Source organism: Mastigoproctus giganteus, chromosome 3, assembly GCF_048544385.1.
Source record: "Mastigoproctus giganteus isolate SK-2022 chromosome 3, ASM4854438v1, whole genome shotgun sequence".
Classification (NCBI taxonomy): Eukaryota; Metazoa; Arthropoda; class Arachnida; order Uropygi; family Thelyphonidae; genus Mastigoproctus; species Mastigoproctus giganteus.
In genome coordinates this window covers 131,292,179-131,312,877 of record NC_143577.1, presented here as the reverse complement: position 1 = coordinate 131,312,877, position 20,699 = coordinate 131,292,179, and the positions used below count along the sequence as shown (strand labels likewise).

Below are 20,699 nucleotides of genomic sequence, written 5' to 3'. Positions count from 1 at the left end.
CTGCCTGTCTCCTACTCTTAATATCATTATTGCCAACGTGTACAACAATATCACCTTTTGTGCCCTTAAAAGATGATACATGCATCATGTATAATTCAGTTCTTGTCACTATTGCTATATATATATATATATATATATATATATACTGTAAATGCTTGGTATCACAGGGCCAAACTAATAACTATCTAAAATAAACTTGCTTCTCTTCAAGGGTGTTTTCTTCTTATATTAACCAAAGCTCTCAGAATGGTGTCCACCTCTGCTTTGCCAGTTTCAACTGGAAATATTCTGTTTGATCATCTTCTAATCTTCGGAGGTCTCATTATTTCATTCAGCAAAATTGTTAAACTGTCTCAGATATTTCATTTAGCACAATCTTTAAACTGTCTCAGTTATTTAATTTGCATAATCTTTTGAAGACAGAGAAAACTTTCTGCTAAAGATTTATAAGCAAAAATTCTAAATCCATATTGGAATTGATCATTATGCTTCATGATCAACTCAAACCTTTCTTTCAATGACTGGATTGTGCTTTCTAAAAATGTCAAAAAAGGATACCCTAAAATTTTTCCATTTGAATCGTTCCAACTTCATCTTAGTTTTCATTATGAAACATTTGCTTTTGGGATGAAATGCTGTTTTCTCAAAAATCAGGTAAAATTTCCAATTCAACTGCCCCCTTTTTTTACATTGCCTAGAACATTATTTCCCAATCATTGATGCCATGGACCACAAAAAAAGATTAAAACTTACATGCAAATATATTAACAACTATTTTTAAAATGCAATGATATGTCGTTGTACTTAACATATGTAGTATATGTTAGTTTGTTATAGGTGTATGCATGTATATTTCCCATCAATGTTAACTACAAAAAAAAAAAAAAAAAAAGAAGCAAGGATCTGTTTTTAAATTTTTCATCCATTCTGGAATTTTTAAGGTATTCAATTGACTTTGATATCAGGGAGACAGCTTGTGACATATTTAAACTGACCTCTTAGAAGACTTCGCTTGTAATGGTTATGTGGTTCAAAATGTCATAAGAATTAGGCTATGGATAAATTTGCTTTAATAGTTTTTTTTTTCAACAGCCAAAAATTCTAACCCTAATTTTCTATACAGAATTCCTTTTTTGAACTGTTCACTTGTCTCTTGCCGATTCAGTGTAATTTTTCCCCCTGTTGCTCTGAATTTTGCAACTCCTAAACATCAGCAGCCTGATCCAATGCCATGATAGATCACCCTTTAAGCCAGCCCTGGCCTAACAACAAAATGTTTTATTCCTCAGGGTCAATTTTGTCAGCAAAACTATTAAATGGTTTACCCTAGGTTTTCTCACACAGGATGGATCCTCGAATGTGAAGTTAGCTAGTTTTAATCTTTTTACATCCGATCATTGTCACTGTGGTACCTATGAAGATTGGGTGTGCACATATTGTTTGATTTCCCAGTCTACAATAATATTAGATGTCAACCATTCTTGGTAACTGGAATTCTGACATGTAGCACAGAAACACAGGTGTTTTTTTTTTTTAAATAAAGGGGAAATCCTACTTTTGGCAGTTGCAGTACTGTTTTAGAAGCTTTCGGCAGAAGAAAATCTCTTCTCATCTGTTACTCCAGATTTGCCCAATAACAACTCTAATGTACCTATGAATGGAAACTGATTCAGAAATGAATACTAGTTCTCAAAGTTTGTCTTGTATAGAATCCTTTCAATTTAACAGAATATGTCTCAAGATCTTTGTTTTCACAAGTAAACTGTACACAACTATGACTATTTACATTTCCTGTACAGGCTTTCAGTATGTTATGATTTCATACGAAACTGAATACAGAAAGTCCACACAGTTCTTCACCCTACTGTTCATAATTTCATTAATTCATTGCCACTCGTATATCACATGCACACCACAATCCATAATAGATCATATTCTGTTTTTAATGTTTGGCTTCAGCAATACAATGGGAAATAGTATAAAACACAGGGAAATAATTTTGAATTTAAAGTTTTGCTATTTTACAGGAACCAAAGAAAGAGTGTGAAATAAAAAAAAAAAATTTTTAAAAAGTGCAGTTAAAGTTATCCTTAAGAAACTAAACACAAACAGAAAAATAATAAACTTTGCAATTTTCTGCTTAACATTCTCAAAATGGGTTAACATTAAAGTGACACTGCTACATTACCTGCTCAAATTTGTCTTTTACTTGTCGAAAATGTTGAATAAGGATATCTACCGATTTCTGTATGTCTTCCACTAGTCCTAAGAATAAAGTTGGAAACTATATTATAATGCAAAAATACAAAAAATATAAAAAAGAAGTTAAGACTAAAATGTTTAGAAATTACAAGTTTCCAATACGGGCAATTGGCATAAAATTTTATTGGGTATTGATTAGCATTAGGTATAAAATTTTATTAGGTATTAAAGTTTTATTAGAAATACTTCAGAACCTAAACACAAGCTCCTAGAGTCATGACTTATGCCAGTAATTTTGAGGGAAACGGCAAACGAGTGCCCTGGACCATTAAGGTTAGTTATGAGGTCACCATTCAACACAGGGAGATTCCTTTGCATTGGAGAAGTGCTAGTGTGTTGCCAATAAATAAAGGCAGTACTAAGAGCAAAATGGGCAACCACTAGCCAGTCTGTGTACTTCACTAGAAGTGATTTCAACAGTGCAATACAGACATTTAGATAGAAATGGAATTCTGAAGGAAATCCAACACAGTTCTGTAAACAGAAAATCTTGTTTAACTAACCAAGTTGCCTATATTAACAGAATTACTTATAAGCTACAGGTAAGAAATAATTTTGACATCGTTACTTAGATTTTAGCAAAGTATTCAACTCAGTTCCCACATGAGAGTTTACTGTATGAGCGGGTGGCCGAAGAGTGAAAGGCAGCAGATTAAAGGTAACTATCTTCAGAGGTGGGCTATTATCAGAAGTGGAATCACACAAGAATTGGTACTGGGGCAGTTTTTGATTGTCTTAAGTGACATCGATACAGGGATAGATAGAGGTATGGTGCCACATAGGATAGAGGTATTATGTCAAAACTTGAAGAGCAACTAATTCAGTGCTCCTTTCAGACAGTCCTTGATGGTCAGAAAGTAGTGACTATGTTTCAACGTAACAAAATTCAAGGGGAAAAGCAACCCAAAAGTAACGTACACTTAGTGAGGTTGAATTAAAAACAGCAGTGGAATAAGTTTGTTTGTTTGTTATTTGGTTTTTAGGAGCATTAGCAACTAAGGCCATATTGCTCTGTGGAATAAGTGATTTGGAAGTTACACAATATAGGTAGACGTGAAATCCTCACAGTGTAGATAGACAGTGATAATATCCCATGGTGTTCTATTGATATATCAAACTTTTTGCATGTAAAGATAGGTTCAACACATTCCCACTGTATAGTGCAATGCTGAGACCACAACTGGAATGCTTGTCCAAGTATGGAAAGAACATAAAACACAGCACTGAGCTTTTTGAAAGGGTCAAAAGATGGTGAAACCAGAAAAAATGCACCATACATATGGAGTCAATTAAGTTCTTTAGAAGCAATATCATCACTTGGCTCGATTTGTTAACTGCTCTACCCATCCTTAAATAATCAGTAATTCATAATGGCTTCCCTTGGATACTATCATCAATATCATTTATGAAAATCACAAATAGGAGAGACCAACAGTCAGCCCTGACAGACCCCACTTGCAATACTGCTCAACCCTGCCAATTAGCCACTGATAACCCTCTGTTTCTTATCCTTTAGCCAGCCTGTGTTCCAGTGAAATTTTTCTGTATCAGCCAAAATTAAATGAATAAAGATAATAATAATAAAATAAAATAATCCTTATATCATTCCCATTCCCACATGGTAATCATCTAACTCTGGTTTAAAACTTAAGTTACATGCACTGCCTCCACCACATTAGGAAGCAATTTATCCCATTGTTCAACAACCTGCTCTCATTGCAACCTGCAACAACCTCATTGATCTATTTCTGCCTCTGGATTCATGAGCATGTCGCTTGACATTGCATCAGACAGGAGTTGCTGATGAGCCCCATGTCGAATTTGTTCAATGCCATGAACTTGCTTGAACAGAGACTTAATCACAGCTGATAGCATATCGTTTTGAATTAAATTCATTGTATTCCCACCATCTTGCACAAAGAAATGTCATTTTCAAGTTGTGCAAGTTGAAAAATGCATAACAGATAGTGGTAACCTCCACCACCCCAAGCTGAAGAATTCTTCCAGTCTCTAACAACATTCACATCCTCCACCATTAACAAAGGACAATCAGGCATGCTGTCAAACTTTGAACCTTTTCAAGAAGTTCAATGCCATTTTTTAGGTGTGGATTCCACACATGTACACAGTATTCCAAGTGTGGTTCCACAATAACCTTACACAATGGAATTACAGGTAGCCCTCATTTTGCACCAGTCCGATTTGTGCCAATTCGTAATAGCGCCAGTCATAAACCACAAGGACATTTTTATTTTATTTATTTTTGCATTTTTTTTATAAATTGAAAGTTTAAAATTGTCAGACAAAATTTATCGGCATCGTACTATGTATCATGCACTGTTCTTGTGATGAACCAATCAGTGATTAGCAAGTCCGCATCATTAGCATTAGTAGAGACATTTGATGCAAGAAAGCAAGCTTATGCAGCATCAGCCAAAAAAAAAAAAAATAAAAAATAAATAAATAAAAATAACCAATTCCACTTCACCCCTCTGTTCGTTCGAAATAACTGTCCAGCTGAGCCTTAAACTTATTTAGGCTATCAACTTCCACAACAAGGGATGGAAGTCTGTTCCACCAACCAACCACTCACTGGCTAAAGGCAAATTTCCTCAATTCTGTCCTACATCTGTCTTTCCTCAATTTGAAGTTATGCCCTCTCAGGTGATTATTCTGAGCAAGAGGAAGAATCCCATCAGCATTGAGCATGCTCAAACCATTCAAGGCTTTATACACCACTATCAGATCACCTCGCTGGTGCCTAGTCTCCAGACACTGTAATTTGCAAAACTTAAGCCTTTCTTCGTAAGAGCACCCCTTTGTTCTATTCACTAATCTTGTTGCCCTTCTCTGTACTCGTTCCAGCATCTCTACATCCTTCTTGAAATGAGGCCTCCAGACCTGTATACAGTACTCTAGGTGTGGCCTGACCATTGCCTTATACAAGGGAATAATCACCTCCTTATCCCTGCTAGAAAAATTCCTATATATCATTGACAATACACCATGAGCTACTCCTGCAGCCCATCTGCACTGCTCAGAAAACTTCATATCTGCCTGCACAACCACCCCAGTTCCCTTTCATTCTTTACCACTGTCAGTGTAGTACCACAGAGTTGATACGTTGCTCTGGGTTTGCTGTTTCCCATATGTAGTACTTTCATACATTTGTCAATGTTAAACTTCATTTGTCACCTCAAAGCCCATCTGCTCAACCTTTCCAGATCCTGTTGCAATAGCAGTGTCCTTGACAACCCTGCCAACCTTCGTATTGTCTGCAAACTTGGACATTAAGCTTGATATACCATCATCAATATCATTTCTAAATACAGAAAACAATAATGGACCCAATACTGAACCCTGAGGGACTCCACTAATAACACTAGTCCACGATGAGCAGTGTCCATTGATTACCACTCTGTCTTCTCCCCCTCAACCACCCCTTTATCCATAAGCAGCAATTTGCCTCCAATGCCACACTGCTTCAATTTGTGCAGCAGTCTTCCATGTGCAACAGTATCAAAAGCCTTTCTAAGATCCAAGTATATAATATAAAAGTTATTCCCTGCATCCAATTCTTTTGCGACTGCATCATAGTATCCAATCAAATTGGTCAGGCAAGACTTCCCCTTAACAAAACCATGCTGTGTCCGAGCTATAACTGAAGTCTTGTCTAGATGATCCAGCAGTGCTTCTTTAACCAGTGCCTCCATTAATTTTCCGGGAACAGAAGTTAAACTAACAGGTCTATAATTACCTGTGTCAGCCTTTGATCCTCCTTTGTGAATTGGGGTACATTTGCACATCTCTAGTCCATGGGTACTTCCCCTGAGTCCAAGGAAGCTCTCGTAATTATGGTTAAGGGTTTGCTTACTTCCTTTGCTGCCTCCTTTAATATAACTGGATAGATCCCATCCACCCCAGGTGCCTTTCTTGTGTTTATTTTCAACAATTTCTCCTCCACTTTACTCTCAGTTTATTACAAAATTCTCAAGCTTACTGCCAGAATTGAATACACCTCTGGCATTCCCCTCGCTGAATAACTCCTCATGTGTGATTGTCGGTGCAAAATATTCATTTAGTTTGTTAGCTACCTGAGCAGGATCATCAACAGTTGACCCATCAATATCAAGTGGACCAATCTGATTCATCCCCTTCCTTCTAGAGTTTACATAAGTAAAGAACTCTTTGTTGTTTTTCTTTGCATCCCTTGCGAAAGATTTCTTGTAGTCTGCTTCGCCTGCCTAACCTCCTTTGTAACTTGGTTACAGATCAACTTGTATCTATCATAGGCTTCTGTGTCACGTGTTAATTTGTATGTATCCCAAGCATTTTTCTTCTCTGCCATATGTCTCATTAGTTCATCTGACATCCACTTAGGCCTAAACCTTGAACAATATTTCTTAGTTGGTATGTAAAACCTAGTAGCTTCCAAGATAAGTTCTTTGAATGCTTCCCATTTTGAATTTGCTGTTGGTCCCACTGTATAGAATTTAAATACTGTCTCAGTCCATCGTAGTCGCCTTTACGAAAGCAATAACCCTTCCCTTTACCCCTAATGGTAGTTACCTCTTTGAGTAAATCCCACTTCAGCACACTGTGATCACTGCCACCTAGTGGTTCATTTACCTGCAGATTCTTAATGCATGAAGAATCACTACTGATAATCAAATCAGGAGTATTACTATCTCTAGTTGTCTCCCGAACATGCTGATGTAGAAAACAATCATCCAATAAATCCACAAAAGCCTTGCTAGTGTGCGAGTGACCAGCCCCCAAATTCCAGTCAATATCTGGGAAATTAAAATCCCCCATTATAAGACTCTCTGATTTACTGGCCCACTCTATTTCCCTGTACAGTTTCTTATTATACTCATAAGAGTCATTAGACCTATAGCACACTCCTACTCTCAATTTTGATCTCCCAATGCTTATGCCACACCAAACTGACTCGACACTGCACTGTCCAGTGATGTCAACTGGCTTCACTTCCTTGGATTTTATGTATTTCTTAACTAATAGCATAAACCCTCCTCCCTTCCTATCCTGTCTATCCTTTCTGTAAGCATTGTACTCCCCAAATTTCAGTTCTGCATTCCTTATATCTGTGTGACACCACGTCACTGAAATCCCCACAATATCTGCCTTTGATGTTTTGAGCAATACCTCAAATTCATCAAATTTATTTACTAAACTCCGAGCATTGGTGTACATGCAAGTATACGTGCACCTGTTCTTTTTCTTAGCTACCCTAACACAACCTATGTGTTTACTTGTACCCCAATGATTTCCCAGCAGTCTCTGAAATATCCTGCATCTTATTTTCCAGGCTGCAGCTCATTCCAATAGAAGCAGTGCAAGAATCACTTTCACCTCTGCCAGTGGCTACTGTTAATCTATTAAGTCCTTGTATCCCCCAATCTAAAAGTTTTCCAACCCACCTAACACTGCCTCGATAGCATCAGCAAACATTCTTGCACCCTTTCTATTTAAGTGTATCCCATCCCTGTAGAAACAGTCTCTCCTGTTAACAATAGTCAAAGTCAATAGTCATAGTCAAATCAGAGACGAGAAAGCTTCCCGCCCTCAAAGTAGCCACTCTTGGATGCGGGTGGTAAAAGTCCATGCAGTGAAGCATCCAGCTGGTTGTTGTTTATGCCATTTACAAATATTGGAAATTTATTACGCTAACATTTTTTATTAATCAAAATCTAAAAACTGAATCACTACACTCACCAGGCATTCATAGTTCCCGTGGTGTCACATTTCAGAAGAGGATGGGCCAATGAACAAAAGATTAAAATGGATTATCCAGAGTTAACTAAAGTCACTAAATCACAAAGCACAGGCAAGACCACCTGTACCCATACAGAAATGACAGACAGGATTGGAAGGGAGGAGGGATTATGCTGTTAGTTAGGAAACACATAAAATCTACAGCTGCGTATCCAGTTTTGGGAACGAGAGTGGCTCCATGGAGGAAACATTTTTTACTACTCCAGCTAATAGGGAAGTTTTTCGGAAATTTCTGATGTTTTATTGACTTAATTGGAATATAAATTTATTTTCTAGAAGTAGCTTCATATTCCTAGTTATGATACCTAGTTTATTTTGAATTTCGATAGAGATTTTGTATGTTATTAATTAGTAGTGGTTAAACTTGTACAGTTCGAAACTTAGTGCCATTGTTGTAATATATTTTAGATCGTTATGGAATAGTGAACATATATCTCGAACTCGATAGCGTAAGGTATAATGTAAAACTAGAAAGTGTATTATGTAGCACTGTATTAGGAATCTGTTAGCTTAGTATAGTATTCCCACTTTATTAAAAATCTTATTAATTTTTATTCTTAATTAAATTGTATTTAAATGGAAATCATGCCCCAGACTAGAGCAGCAAAGCAAATGTGCACCAAGTAGCAAAAGTGCTGTGGTTCGGGGAGGAACCAAAGGGGGCGATTCTCCAACGCATCACAGTCTAAAGAAATGTGCAAAATGTGACATGTTTGCAGACCTTTCTAGAACAGGATATGATCTAGCAATGGAGGATGCTTTTGTGTGTGTGTGTGTGTGTGTGTGTGTGTGTGTGTGTGTGTGTGTGTGTGTGTGTGTGTGTGTGTGTGTGTGTGTTAGGTGCAGAGAATGTAAAGAATTTGGGCCCCAACTCAGCGTTCTGATGGGTGTCTATGAGAGTTTGAAGACTGGGGTATATGCCCTCGAAAAATTAAAAATAGGAGGCCCGTCAAGCTCTCAGCTACCCAGTCAATGCCAGAGATCACTCTTGTGCACCAGGCAACAAAGCAGCAAACTTCAGGACAGAATGCACTGGTCTACAGGAGCTAGTTATTTTCGGTAACTCAATTGTCAGGGAAACGGAAAATATATTGTGCAAAAAGGATAGCTGGAATAGGATCAGGGTATGTATGCCAGGGGGCAAAAGTTGATGATATTGTGAAGCAGATATCATCTTTTAAGGGCACAAAAGGTGATATCACTGTACACGTTGGCACTAATGACATTAAGTGTAGCGATCTGCAGATTTACTTAACAAGTACAGGTCAATTGATAAAATATGTCGCAGGTTAGGGTTAAATTTGAAAGTGTTTGCAATCCTGCTCAGACATGATAGGAGACAGTATATGATGAGAGCCTTGTCAATCAATTTGGCAAGGAAGATATTGTGCAAGGCTCACGGGGTAGAATTTTTCTTGGCATGGTCTGTGCTTGTCAATAGGAGAGACTGCTTCTACAGGGATGGGATACACTTAAATTGAAAGCGTGCAAGAATATTTGCTGATGATATCGAGGCAGTGTTAAGTGGATCGGAAAACTGCTAGCTTGGGGGGAGGGATACAAGGACTAATAGATCAACAGTAGCCACTGGCAGAGGTGAAAGTGATTCTTGCACTGCTTCTATTGGAATGAGCAACAGAACAAAAAGCAAGTTGCTGGGGATTTCAGATGCTGCTGGGAGTCATGAAACAAGTAATTACATGGGCTGCGTTAGAGTAACTAAGAGTAAGAACAAGTACAGGTATACCTGTACACCAATGCTAGGATTATAGTAAATAAATTTTATGAATTTGAAGTGCTGGTCAAGACATCAAAGGTGGAAATTGTTGGAATATCAGAGACATGGTGGTGTCACACAGATATAAGGAATGAAGAATTGGAATTTGTTGAGTACAATGTGTACAGAAAGGATAGACAGGATAGGAAGGGAGGAGAGGGTTAGGCTGTTAGTTAAGAAACACAAAATTTTAAGAAGCGAATCCAGTTGATATAGATGGACAGTGCAATTATTGAGCCAGTTTGGTGTGACACAAGCACTGGGAAAGCAAAAATGAGTGTAGGAGTTTGTTACAGGCCTAATGGCTCTGATGAGTAAAATGAACAATTCTGGTTTACAAATCTGGTTTACTGGCCCACTCTATTTCTCTGTATTCTTTTAATACAGAGAAATAGAGTGGGCCAGTAAACCAGAGTGTGTTATAATGGGAGATCTTAACTTCCCAGATATTGACGGGAAGTTGTGGTTTGGTCACTCGCACACTAGCAAGGCTTTTGTGGATTTACTGGATGATTATTTTCTACAGCAGCACATTTGAGAAGCAATCAGAGGGAGTAACACACTTGATCTGATTATCAGCTGTGATTATTCATGCATTAAGAATTTACAGATAAAGGAACCACTAGTTGGCAGCGATCACAGTGTATTGATGTGGAATTTACTTAAATGATGTAACTACTTACCATTAGGGGTAAAGGGAAGGGTTTTTGCTTTAGTAAAGGTGACTACAGTGCTCTCAGATATTCTTTTAAATTCTATACAATGGGCCCAACTGATGATGTTACCAGCAGCAAATTCTAAATGGATAGCATTCAAGGAAGTAATCTTGGAAGCAACAAGGCTTTTTGTTCCAACTAAGAAATACTGTTCTATGTTTAGGCCCAAATGGATGTCAAATGAACTAATGAGACTCGTGGCACAGAATAAAAATGAATGGGATGCATGTGGAGGAGAAATTATCAGGCAACACAGAAACCTATGGTTTCTGTGTTGCCTGATAATTTCTTTAATAATAAAAGATATAAGGTAGTCTGTAATCACATCACATCACAAAGGAGATTAGGCAAACGAAGGCAGATTATGAGATTCTTTAGCAAAGGATGCAAAGAAAAACAGCAAAGACTTCTTTACGTATATAAACTCTAAAAGGAAGGGGATGAATCAGATTGGTCCACTTGACTGTAGACGATCATTCTCATACAGCTGCCAAACAAAATGAGTATTTCACATCTACATTCACACATGAGGAGTTATTCAAAGAGGGGAATGCCAGATGTTTATCCAACTCTAACAGGGAAGGGAGCTAAGTGATTTTGTAATAACTGAGAGCAAAGTGGAGGAGAAATTGTTGAAGTTAAACATAAGGAAGGCACCTGGGGTGGATGGAATCGATCCAGTTATATTAAAGGAGGCAGCAAAGAAAGTAAGCAAACCCTTAGCCATAATTATGAGAGCATCCTTGTACTCAGTGGAAGTACCAAGGAACAGATATGTGCAAATTCATCTACAATTCACAAAGGGGGATCAATGGGTGACACAAGTAATTATAGACCAGTTAGTTTAACTTCTGTTCCGGGGAAAATAATGGAGACACTGGTCAAAGAAGCATTGCAGGATCATCTATATAAGACTGCAGTAAGAATTCAGACATATCATGAGTTTGTTAAGGGGAAGTGTTGTCTGACCAATTTAATTGCATACTATGATGTGGTCACAAAGGAACCGGATGAAGAAAATAACTTTGATGTCATATACTTGGATTTCAGGAAAGCTTTTGATATTGTTGCACAAGGAAGACTACTGTACAAACTGGAGGGGTATGGCACTAAGGGCAAGCTGCTACAATGAATAAAAGGATGGATGGTTGAATAATAGAAGACAGAGCGTGGTAATCAATGGGCACTGCTCTTCGTGGACAAATGTTATTAATGGAGTCCCCAGGGTTCAGTGTTGTGCCCAATGCTGTCTTGTATATTTATCAATGATACTGATGAAGATGTATCAGGCTTAATGTCGAAGTTTGCAGATGGTATAAAGGTTGGCAGGGTTGTTAATAACGGTAACGCTGTTATTAACACTTGCAAATGATAGTAAAGTTGTTAGATGCTTTGTCAACTGGGGTGATAATGAAATTGTCCTGTAATTCTAAAATGTTTTTTCAGCTTGCAGTTTGGAGTGTAGTGGTTATTGTAAAGTTTGTAGGACTTGACAATAGCTTTTTTGAAGTCTTGATAGATAATGGTTATACAGTTTTGAAAAGCTTCATGTGGAATCGTATATTTAAAAGCAAGCTTGTTGGCAAAATGTGTAAGGTTTAGATATTTTTTGTTGTGATTAACTTGGTTAATGAGTCTGAATTTGAACTCTTTACTCATATCTGTTTTTAGATTATTGTCGTTTATGATGTTTAGATTTCCGATTATGATATGTCCATGATATTGATCAACAAAAGGAGCATAATCTGGATTACTGCAATGGCATAGGAGATCATTAAGTGAAATATTACCTTGCTGGTTGTTGGTGGCAAGTTGTTTGTAGTTGCAGATTTTTAAACCTAATGGAGGATCACAACTGAAACAATGATGTATATCAAATTTGTAAAGGTTGTTAAAAGGTAGTAGGTAATTGTATTTGTTAAGAATGGAGGACCAAGGTACAGTGTCAAACCATTTATGGAGAAATATGATGTTACAATATTCAATGCAGTGAGTAGTAACAGTTCCATTTCTATAGAGATTAATGTCTTGTATTGTGTTTAAGCCATATATTGGTGAACATGAATTTATGGCTGAATGAGACAAGTGCTTTTAGAACACATTTTAATGCTAAAAAGGATTTGGTAAATTTTTTGGAGATCAAATGTTGTGTGGTCCCATGAACTAAGGATATTGGAGAAATTGAATTTGATATTTTTAAAAGGTTTATGTTTCTTGTTACCAAGAGCATGTCGGTGTATTTCGGTTTGCAAAATATGACTGAGTTTAAATAATTTATAGATACAGTGCATGGTGTTCAAGGATCTATTACAACATACTATTTTATTGAAGAATTTATTATTTAAAGCATGTAGATAAAGTGATTTGTGAATACACATAAAGATGTTTTCGTAGTATTCACGTTTGTGGTTGTCTTCAATGAAGCCAAGATTTTGATCATAGCATTACTGAAATTATGGTGAAGCGGTTCAAAGTTTTTTACACTGCTTATCCCCGCATGGTACACACCTTTGTATATTTGTATTTTTAATTTCTTTTACTTTATTTAGTTAATTTTTTACACTGTATACGAACTACCATGTCTGATAGCATTAAGATAGGGGCTGCATATTTGCTTTTTCCCTTTTCTTGTACTATAGACAAGTTTGGAAACACAGTTCCTGATACATGGTCAGGAGTAGTCCCCTGATTAAATGCCGAGCCATGTATACTTTTTTTCTTTTACTGTACTCAGATTCTGCATATTTGCCATCCCTATATTCGACCTTCTTTCCAAAAATTGCCCTCCCGTGTCTGAATACAGTGATATCTCTTTATTATTTATTTGGTAATTTGTAATTTTTCATATATTGTTTTCTTCCATAGTCCCATTTCATTATTGCACTAGGTTTTTTAAAATTCTTTCACTTTTTCACTACTACTTTACTTTCTTTTTCTACTTTCCTTTAAACCTCTTTTAGTTCAGGCACTCTGTGTACTTCTCTTTTCCATCTTTTCAGACTCTATACTTAGGTTACAAACTACACATTTTTATATACTTTTGCTTCCTTTGGAGCATTTGACATAAGATCTCTTTCATAAAATTTCCCTATTTTTCTCTCTGCATATAGGCAGCAATAATCCGAGATTAACATACCATCGGCATTATATTACATTTGGGATAGCAGAAAATGAAAACAGCTGGGGAGTAATTATGCAGTCAGCTATGAAGATCTCTTGGGCGTGCAGATAGGCTGACAGCAATGTTCATGGGATTTTGTCAATGAAAATGGAATTTTGTCAATGAAAATGGAATTTTGCTAACAGTGATAAGGAGATGGTTATCCTATTGTGTAAGGCAATGATTCGCTGCATTTTGAGTTCTGCATACAGATCAGGAGGTCTCATTTTAGGAAGGATGTCGGCCTGCTGGAATGGATGCAGAGAAGAGCAACGATATTGCTAAGGAGACCAAAAGAGGGCTTCAATTCTGCAAATTGCAGCATCTGGAGACTAGGCATCCGCAAGGTGATTCGATTGAGGTATCTAAGTATTTGAATGGAGTGATAAGCTCAATGATGATGGAATCCTTCCTCTTGTTCAGACTACACACGAGGGGCAGTAATTAAAACTGAAGAAGGGTAGCTGTAGAGTAGATTGTGTGGAAATTTGCCTTCAGCCCGAGAGTGGTTGACTGTCGGACTCCCATCTGGTGTTGTTGAAGTGGGCAGATTGAATAAATTCAAGGAGTTACTAGACAAGGTATCAGATAGGAGATAGATAAGTGATAAGGAAGGTTTTTTTTTTGTTGTTGTTGTTTTTGTGGCCAATGCTGCATAACTTGCTTTCTTGCATAAATAAATACTTCAAATTAAATACTTCTACTATAAATACTACAAATTTATAAGGACATAATGTTTTAATCCTCCATAATAGCATCTAGGCAGCTGTCTCAGAAAGGAGGTTAATAAATGGCCTCAGTACATTTTGCTTTTCTTAATAAATAAATGTCTATTTTAATATAGACCACCAAGGCCAAACAAATTTTTGTTTTTAACATTTTATTACAGCTGATTTAATAGCACAACAGCTAACAACAGGCATGCACTGAAATTTCTGTGGCAGCATAAGGGCTCAATCTTGTAATGTGCAAATTTCCATTTGCAATGTTACCAACTGACTATAGCTTTGGTCCTTGAGGTTGTCACAGACATTCTCTCAGATATGCAAGACAAGCTGTTCTTGCTACCTGGGAGTCTAAAACGCTGATGGAACTGACATTCGGGTGACACTTAAGTCAAGTGGACCCAATTTCGGCGAAGTCCGGACGGTCTATGACAGCCAAATCCTCTGCTTGCACCTTCAAGATGGTGGGACTGTTAGTAATCCTGGGTATAACCTCCGTGCACAAGTACATGGTGGGTGACCACACAGGTGTGAACCAACGTAAGCAGGGGTCGAGGTGTGGCGCCCACACCACATGGAGGAACGCCGCCCCTCTATGTTACCAGGCAGTACTAGGTGGTAGATGACTCTCATCAACCGGTGAAATACCACCACTTTGCTTATTGGAGGCTTGAAGTGGTGGAACCCATGTTTAGTCTCTAGAGCTAAGTTCCGGCCAACCCCTCCCTATCTCTTCCACCATGCAGTATGATTGATGATTTTTGAGGTTATGATGAATGTCGTGGCGAGATCCAATATTCCTTACATTTCGAGGGTACAGCTCTAAAACGGTGTTCGCAGGCCGGCCGCTATATAGTACACCGGACCAAACCTATTGGTAACTCTCTAGGAGGCTTCCGGATCAGCTAGTGTATAATCTTGCTACCTCTACTCTGCCAGATAGTGACTGGAGGGAGTCCGAGTAGTGTGTATGCGGGGAGCATTGTCGAGGCCACGTTATGTCAAGGATCTGGGTATATTCTTACCACATGTACGCCATATCCAAAAATTTCATTACTTCATACAGCATGTCCCACCCACTTTTTCTTACTATTGAATACACCATGAATTGTCAAAATAATAGAGCAAGCTTATCTGCGAAAAGATCTAAACCTCCCAAGGACTTCCTAATTCATTTCACAAATATACGTGGTCTCAATTCCAATCTCAACAATGTCCATTTCCACTTGCAGTCTTCCAAACCCCATGTACTTTTTCTGACTGAATCTCAGTTATCAGTTGATTCAACTACTGCTCATCTCAGATGTCCAAATTATTTGCTGTATGATTCCTTTCGTCTCAAAGGTGGTACTTGTGCATATGTCCGTTCTGATATTCCCTGTCAGAGACTTGGCAATTTGGAATCTCCTCTCTTTGATCTTCTCTGGCTTAAAATCTCTCTACCTCATTGTGTCAAATTCATCTGTTGTCTCTACCGTTCTCCCAACTCCACTAATCACTTGGAGCTCTTTGACTTCCTCTCTTTGCAACTTGACTTTCTCCAGTCCAACTTTCCTAACAGTGAGGTAATTTTCCTTGGTGATTTTAACGTTCACAACTCCAGCTGGCTTCCGTTTTCTAGTTACACTGACCCAGCAGGTCGAGATGCTGAGGCTTTTGCAATTACTAATGACCTAGCACAGATTGTTCATTTACCTACAAGAATACCGGACAATCCTAATCATACAGCCAATACGCTTGATCTTTTTCTCACAAACAACCCTTCTAAATACAAGGTCGAAGTGAGAGGTCCTTTAGGCACTTCAGATCACAACTTGGTGATTGTCTCTTCTCCAACGGAACCTTTATCTCATGGCTATTCCCAACCTCGTATTGTATGGCATTACAAGAATGCAAAATGGGATGACTTGCGAGACTTCTTTTCTTCTTTTCCTTGGTCTGATTACTGTTTCAAAACTTCTGATGTCAACGTTTGCTCAGATCGTGTCAGTGAAATTATTCTTGCAGGAATGGAATCCTTTATCCCACACTCCACTTTAAAATCTCGTCCTTTATCTAAACCTTGGTTCTCCAACAAATGTGCTAAGGCTGTTCAAGAGAAGAATGTTGCATATCGTAACTGACTTGTTTCTAATTCTTCAGTTTCATTTTCTGCCTACACCAAAGCTCGCAACAATTGTAAAGCAGTTATTAATCAGTCCAAACTAGAGTTTGAACAGGCTAAGAGTAGAAAACTTGCTTCTTGCCCTAATGGTAGCCGAGCATTCTGGCCAAAGCTATTGGCCAAAACTTTTGCCCATCTCTGCTCCCACCTCAGTCCAAACCAGATGGTTCTGTTGTCACTTCAGCCAAGGATAAAGCTGACCTGCTAGCATCCCATTTTTCTTCCAGCTCATGTATTAATGATCTTGGTAAAACACCTCCCACCATTCCTAACATGCTCCATTCAATGCCTTCTGTGGTCTTCCGTCAAAAGGATATCAGAAGGATTTTGATGAATCTTGATGCTAAGAAAGCTCCAGGTCCTGATGGTATTTCTCCACTTGTTCTCAAAACCTGTGCTCCTGAACTTACTCCTATTCTTTGCCGCCTTTTTTCACTTTCTTATTCCAAAGGTGTTTTTCCTTCTGCTTGGAAATTTGCTCATATCCAGCCAGTTCCTAAAAAGGGTGACAAATCCCTCCCATCCAATTATCGTCCCATTGCAATTACTTCTACTCTTTCTAAAGTAATGGAGAAATCAATTAACCGGCAACTCTTAAACTACCTAGAAACCTTCCGTCTGATCAACGATCGCCAGTATGGATTCCGTCAGTGTCGATCCACTGGTGATATTCTGGCTTATGTTACCCATTTATGGACTAATTCAATGGAAAGGTTCGGTGAAACACAAGTAGTTGCTCTTGACATCTCAAAGGCTTTTGATCGTGTTTGGTATAAAGGTCTTCTAAACAAGCTTCCATCTTATGGTTTGCCAACTGTTTTTAGTAATTGGTTATCCAGTTTTCTCTCTGATCGCTCACTGAGGGTGATGGTAGATGGCTCTCTGTCTTCTAACTTCTCCACTAATGCCGGTGTCCCCCAAGGTTCAGTTCTTTCCCCCCACTCTTTTCCTCTTGTATATCAATGACCTTCTTCCATTGACTGGAAATCCTATCCATAGTTTTGCCGATGATAGCACATTGCATTCAACTTTCCATTTTGAGAAACCTTGTCCTGCTCAATCAGCTTGAAGCTCTCGAAAATCCGCTGCCAATTCCTTAAATGCCGATCTTCAGGTAATTCTCCAGTGGGGCAAAGACAACTTAGTTGATTTCAACCCTTCTAAAACTCAGTCTTGTCTTATATCTCGCAAAAAGGATTCTTCTGCTCCTATGCTTATCTTTAGTGACACTCCGATTTCTAGGCAAAATGATATATCTCTTTTGGGGATTACCCTGACTTCTAATCTCTCTTGGCACAAGCACATTACAAATATTGCTTCCTCTGCATCTAAAAAACTTGGTTTTCTCTTTCGCTCTCGGCGTTACTTTTCTTCCAAACAGCTGCTCACACTCTGTATAAATCGCAAATCCGCCCTGCCATGGAATATTGTTCCCACATCTGGGGTGGTGCCCCCAAAACCTCTCTCAGGCTTCTTGATTCCATTCAGAAGAGGGCAGTTAGGTTAATTAATGATTCATCTCTAACAGAGTCTCTCCACTCGCTTTCTCATAGACGTACTGTTTCCGCTGCATGCCTCTTCTACAGATACTTCCATGGGCACTGTTCTTCTGAATTGGCTTCTATAATTCCCGCTCTCTCTTTCAAAACAGTCCGAACACGTGCCGCCACCAGCCAACATCCATTTACTGTCCAGCTTCAAACCCACAGAACCAACTTTTCATCTTCCTCATTTATTCATTCAACTGCCGTTTTCTGGAACATCCTTCCTTCATACGTATTTCCTGAAAATTACAATCTACAGAAGTTCAAGTCCAATGTCAACAAATATCTTCTTTCGTCTTTTCAACCTCCAATCCAAGCACGGTACTAAGTACTATAGGTTCTAATACCTCTCGTGTTTGGGGTTCTCATAAAAAAAAAAAAAAAAAAAAAAAAAAAGCCAGAACAGGCAGTTAAGTGTAGTTGTATCATTAAGGTAATCTGCATGCTGATCTAATTCAATGAAGTGTTGGAACTTTTAATATACTTATAGCATAAGATAATAAGCATTGCTCTACTTCTGAACTCAAAAAAAGTTATTTCTCTTATCTCTAATAACATGCATCTTAGGAACAGGATGATTAATTATATAAAAATATCATTTAATTTTTTCAAACTTTTATTAATATGTATCAAAATTAATTTATTAAAATTTAATTAATTTACATTTTAATAAGCAAGTCAACAGTTTATTTACTACTATAAAATAAAATATCTCACCAGTTTTCTTTTTCAGCACTTCATGAAATATCTGTGGTGAAACTGAAGTTGAAATATTAGGGAAAAAAGGCAATGCATTAGATGGAGACAAAGGAGATAAGCTCTGTGGAGTTGATATAGTGAATTCTTGAGGTGGACAAGCATCATCAAAGTCATCCTGAAAGTCTGATGATTTCTGCTGACTCTCTAAAAAAACAGAGAATTACATTAGATATCAATTTTCTTGCAAAATGTAACTAATAAAACCAGTAACAAAATGGAAAACCTCATTCAATTTGTTTCTTGATAATTTTTGGCATTATTATGCCAAAAATTATCCAGAACTGGGTCAATTCATGGTACTCTAATTAATTCATACTAATTGCATATTATTATATCTGTACAAGTGTGTCCATGGGCTGTTCTGTATGTTGTAAGCATTGAAAATCTAACAATATTTCATGGGAGGGGACCAACTCCCTGTAGATGAAATTAGCTAACTGCATTCCCAACTGAAGAAACTTTTAAAAATCTAATGGTCCTTTAATAAATTGCACTGTATAAGTATAAATGCGGGAGCATTCTGATTTAAATATATAAAATGTGAAAGTGCTTGTGTTGTGTGCATGTATAAGTGTGTGCGCACGCACAGATGCTATGAGTTTAGTGATGCATAAGCTGCAGTGGTTGTAATGCCTATTCATGGGAATTATTCTAAAAAAAAAAAAAAATTGTAGCCACTTCATTTTCATTAAAGAAACCTGTTCAATAATGATTGATGAAATACAGCCACTCCCCGGCTTACGTAATACTCAACTTACGAAAATTCAAATTCATGTAACTTTTTGTTGACCAGTGCAAACTTAAAAAAAAATCGTGGAAATGAATTTTGCATCCCGTAGGAATAAATGGAGGTATCATGAAACTATCGTAATGTGAACTGATCCTAATAACATTGTTTTTTTGGTTTTTTTGGTAATTCGTTCCAAGACCTTGGAAATTGATATTTTCGCTATAAAACTAAGCTATTTAACTTTCTAAAATATCATTTTATATAATGGAAATTGCACTTCACTTTAATTGTTATCATGTGTTCCATTATAAGAATCAATTTTGAATGCCTTTGTGATATTTTTCTAAAACACATTTCTGGAGGTCACTACCATAAAACAATAAAAACAATTTCACTTTCTGGTTTGTTGGGCTTTTCTGTTATGCAATCTATTATAAACGGGTAGTAAATTCGATCTTATTGCTTTTGCGATAATACCGATAACTGGAATTCTGTGGATTTTTATGTTACGGCATTATGGTGAAATGAGTTCCCCTTCACTGAAATCTTCAATGATATAAAAAACATAAATTTTCAGAATCTTCTCTTCATTCCTATTTACTTATTACAATGGTGAAGGGACCAATGGAAAGTGCAAGTGCTTGCAGTGCTAGGAAATGAAACAAAATTGATTTAGAAATGAAGATGATTAATTCAGAAGTACGAAGCAGGATGACAAAGTTTGTCTATTATGTGCAATAGATGACAAAGTTTGTCATTTATTGCACGGAATTAGGTCTTGCTGCTTCAACAGTGAATACTATTTTATGGGACAGTGTGCATATAATTTAAGGATCAATGTATTTAAGATCAACAGTGATCGCAAAACACTGTTCAGGTGCTATAGGGAAGATGGAAAAGCTATTAATAATATGGATGGAAAATCAGATTCAGAAGCAAGTGCCCCCAAGTGCAATGGCCATTCAAGCAAAAGCAAGGTGTATTTATGAAGATATTAAGGATAAGTACAGAACCCAAAGCCAAGTTCATGGCAAGTATTGGGTGGTTTAATAGGTTCAAGCATCAT

The 20,699-nt window shown here is 37.5% G+C and overlaps 1 protein-coding gene across 8 annotated transcripts in view; it reads right to left on the bottom strand.

The window, feature by feature from the left end:
* LOC150088273 (uncharacterized) overlaps positions 1-20,699 on the bottom strand; it is a 730,398-nt gene that overhangs the window by 182,010 nt on the left and 527,689 nt on the right. For all 8 annotated transcript variants that reach the window (XM_090369435.1, XM_090369433.1, XM_090369432.1 and 5 more), the window contains 2 exons: positions 18,862-19,047; positions 2,189-2,265 (listed from right to left, as the gene is read on the bottom strand). In XM_090369435.1, the coding sequence (XP_090225561.1) occupies positions 2,189-2,265; positions 18,862-19,047 (263 nt within the window). The remainder of the gene's footprint in view (positions 1-2,188; positions 2,266-18,861; positions 19,048-20,699) is intronic.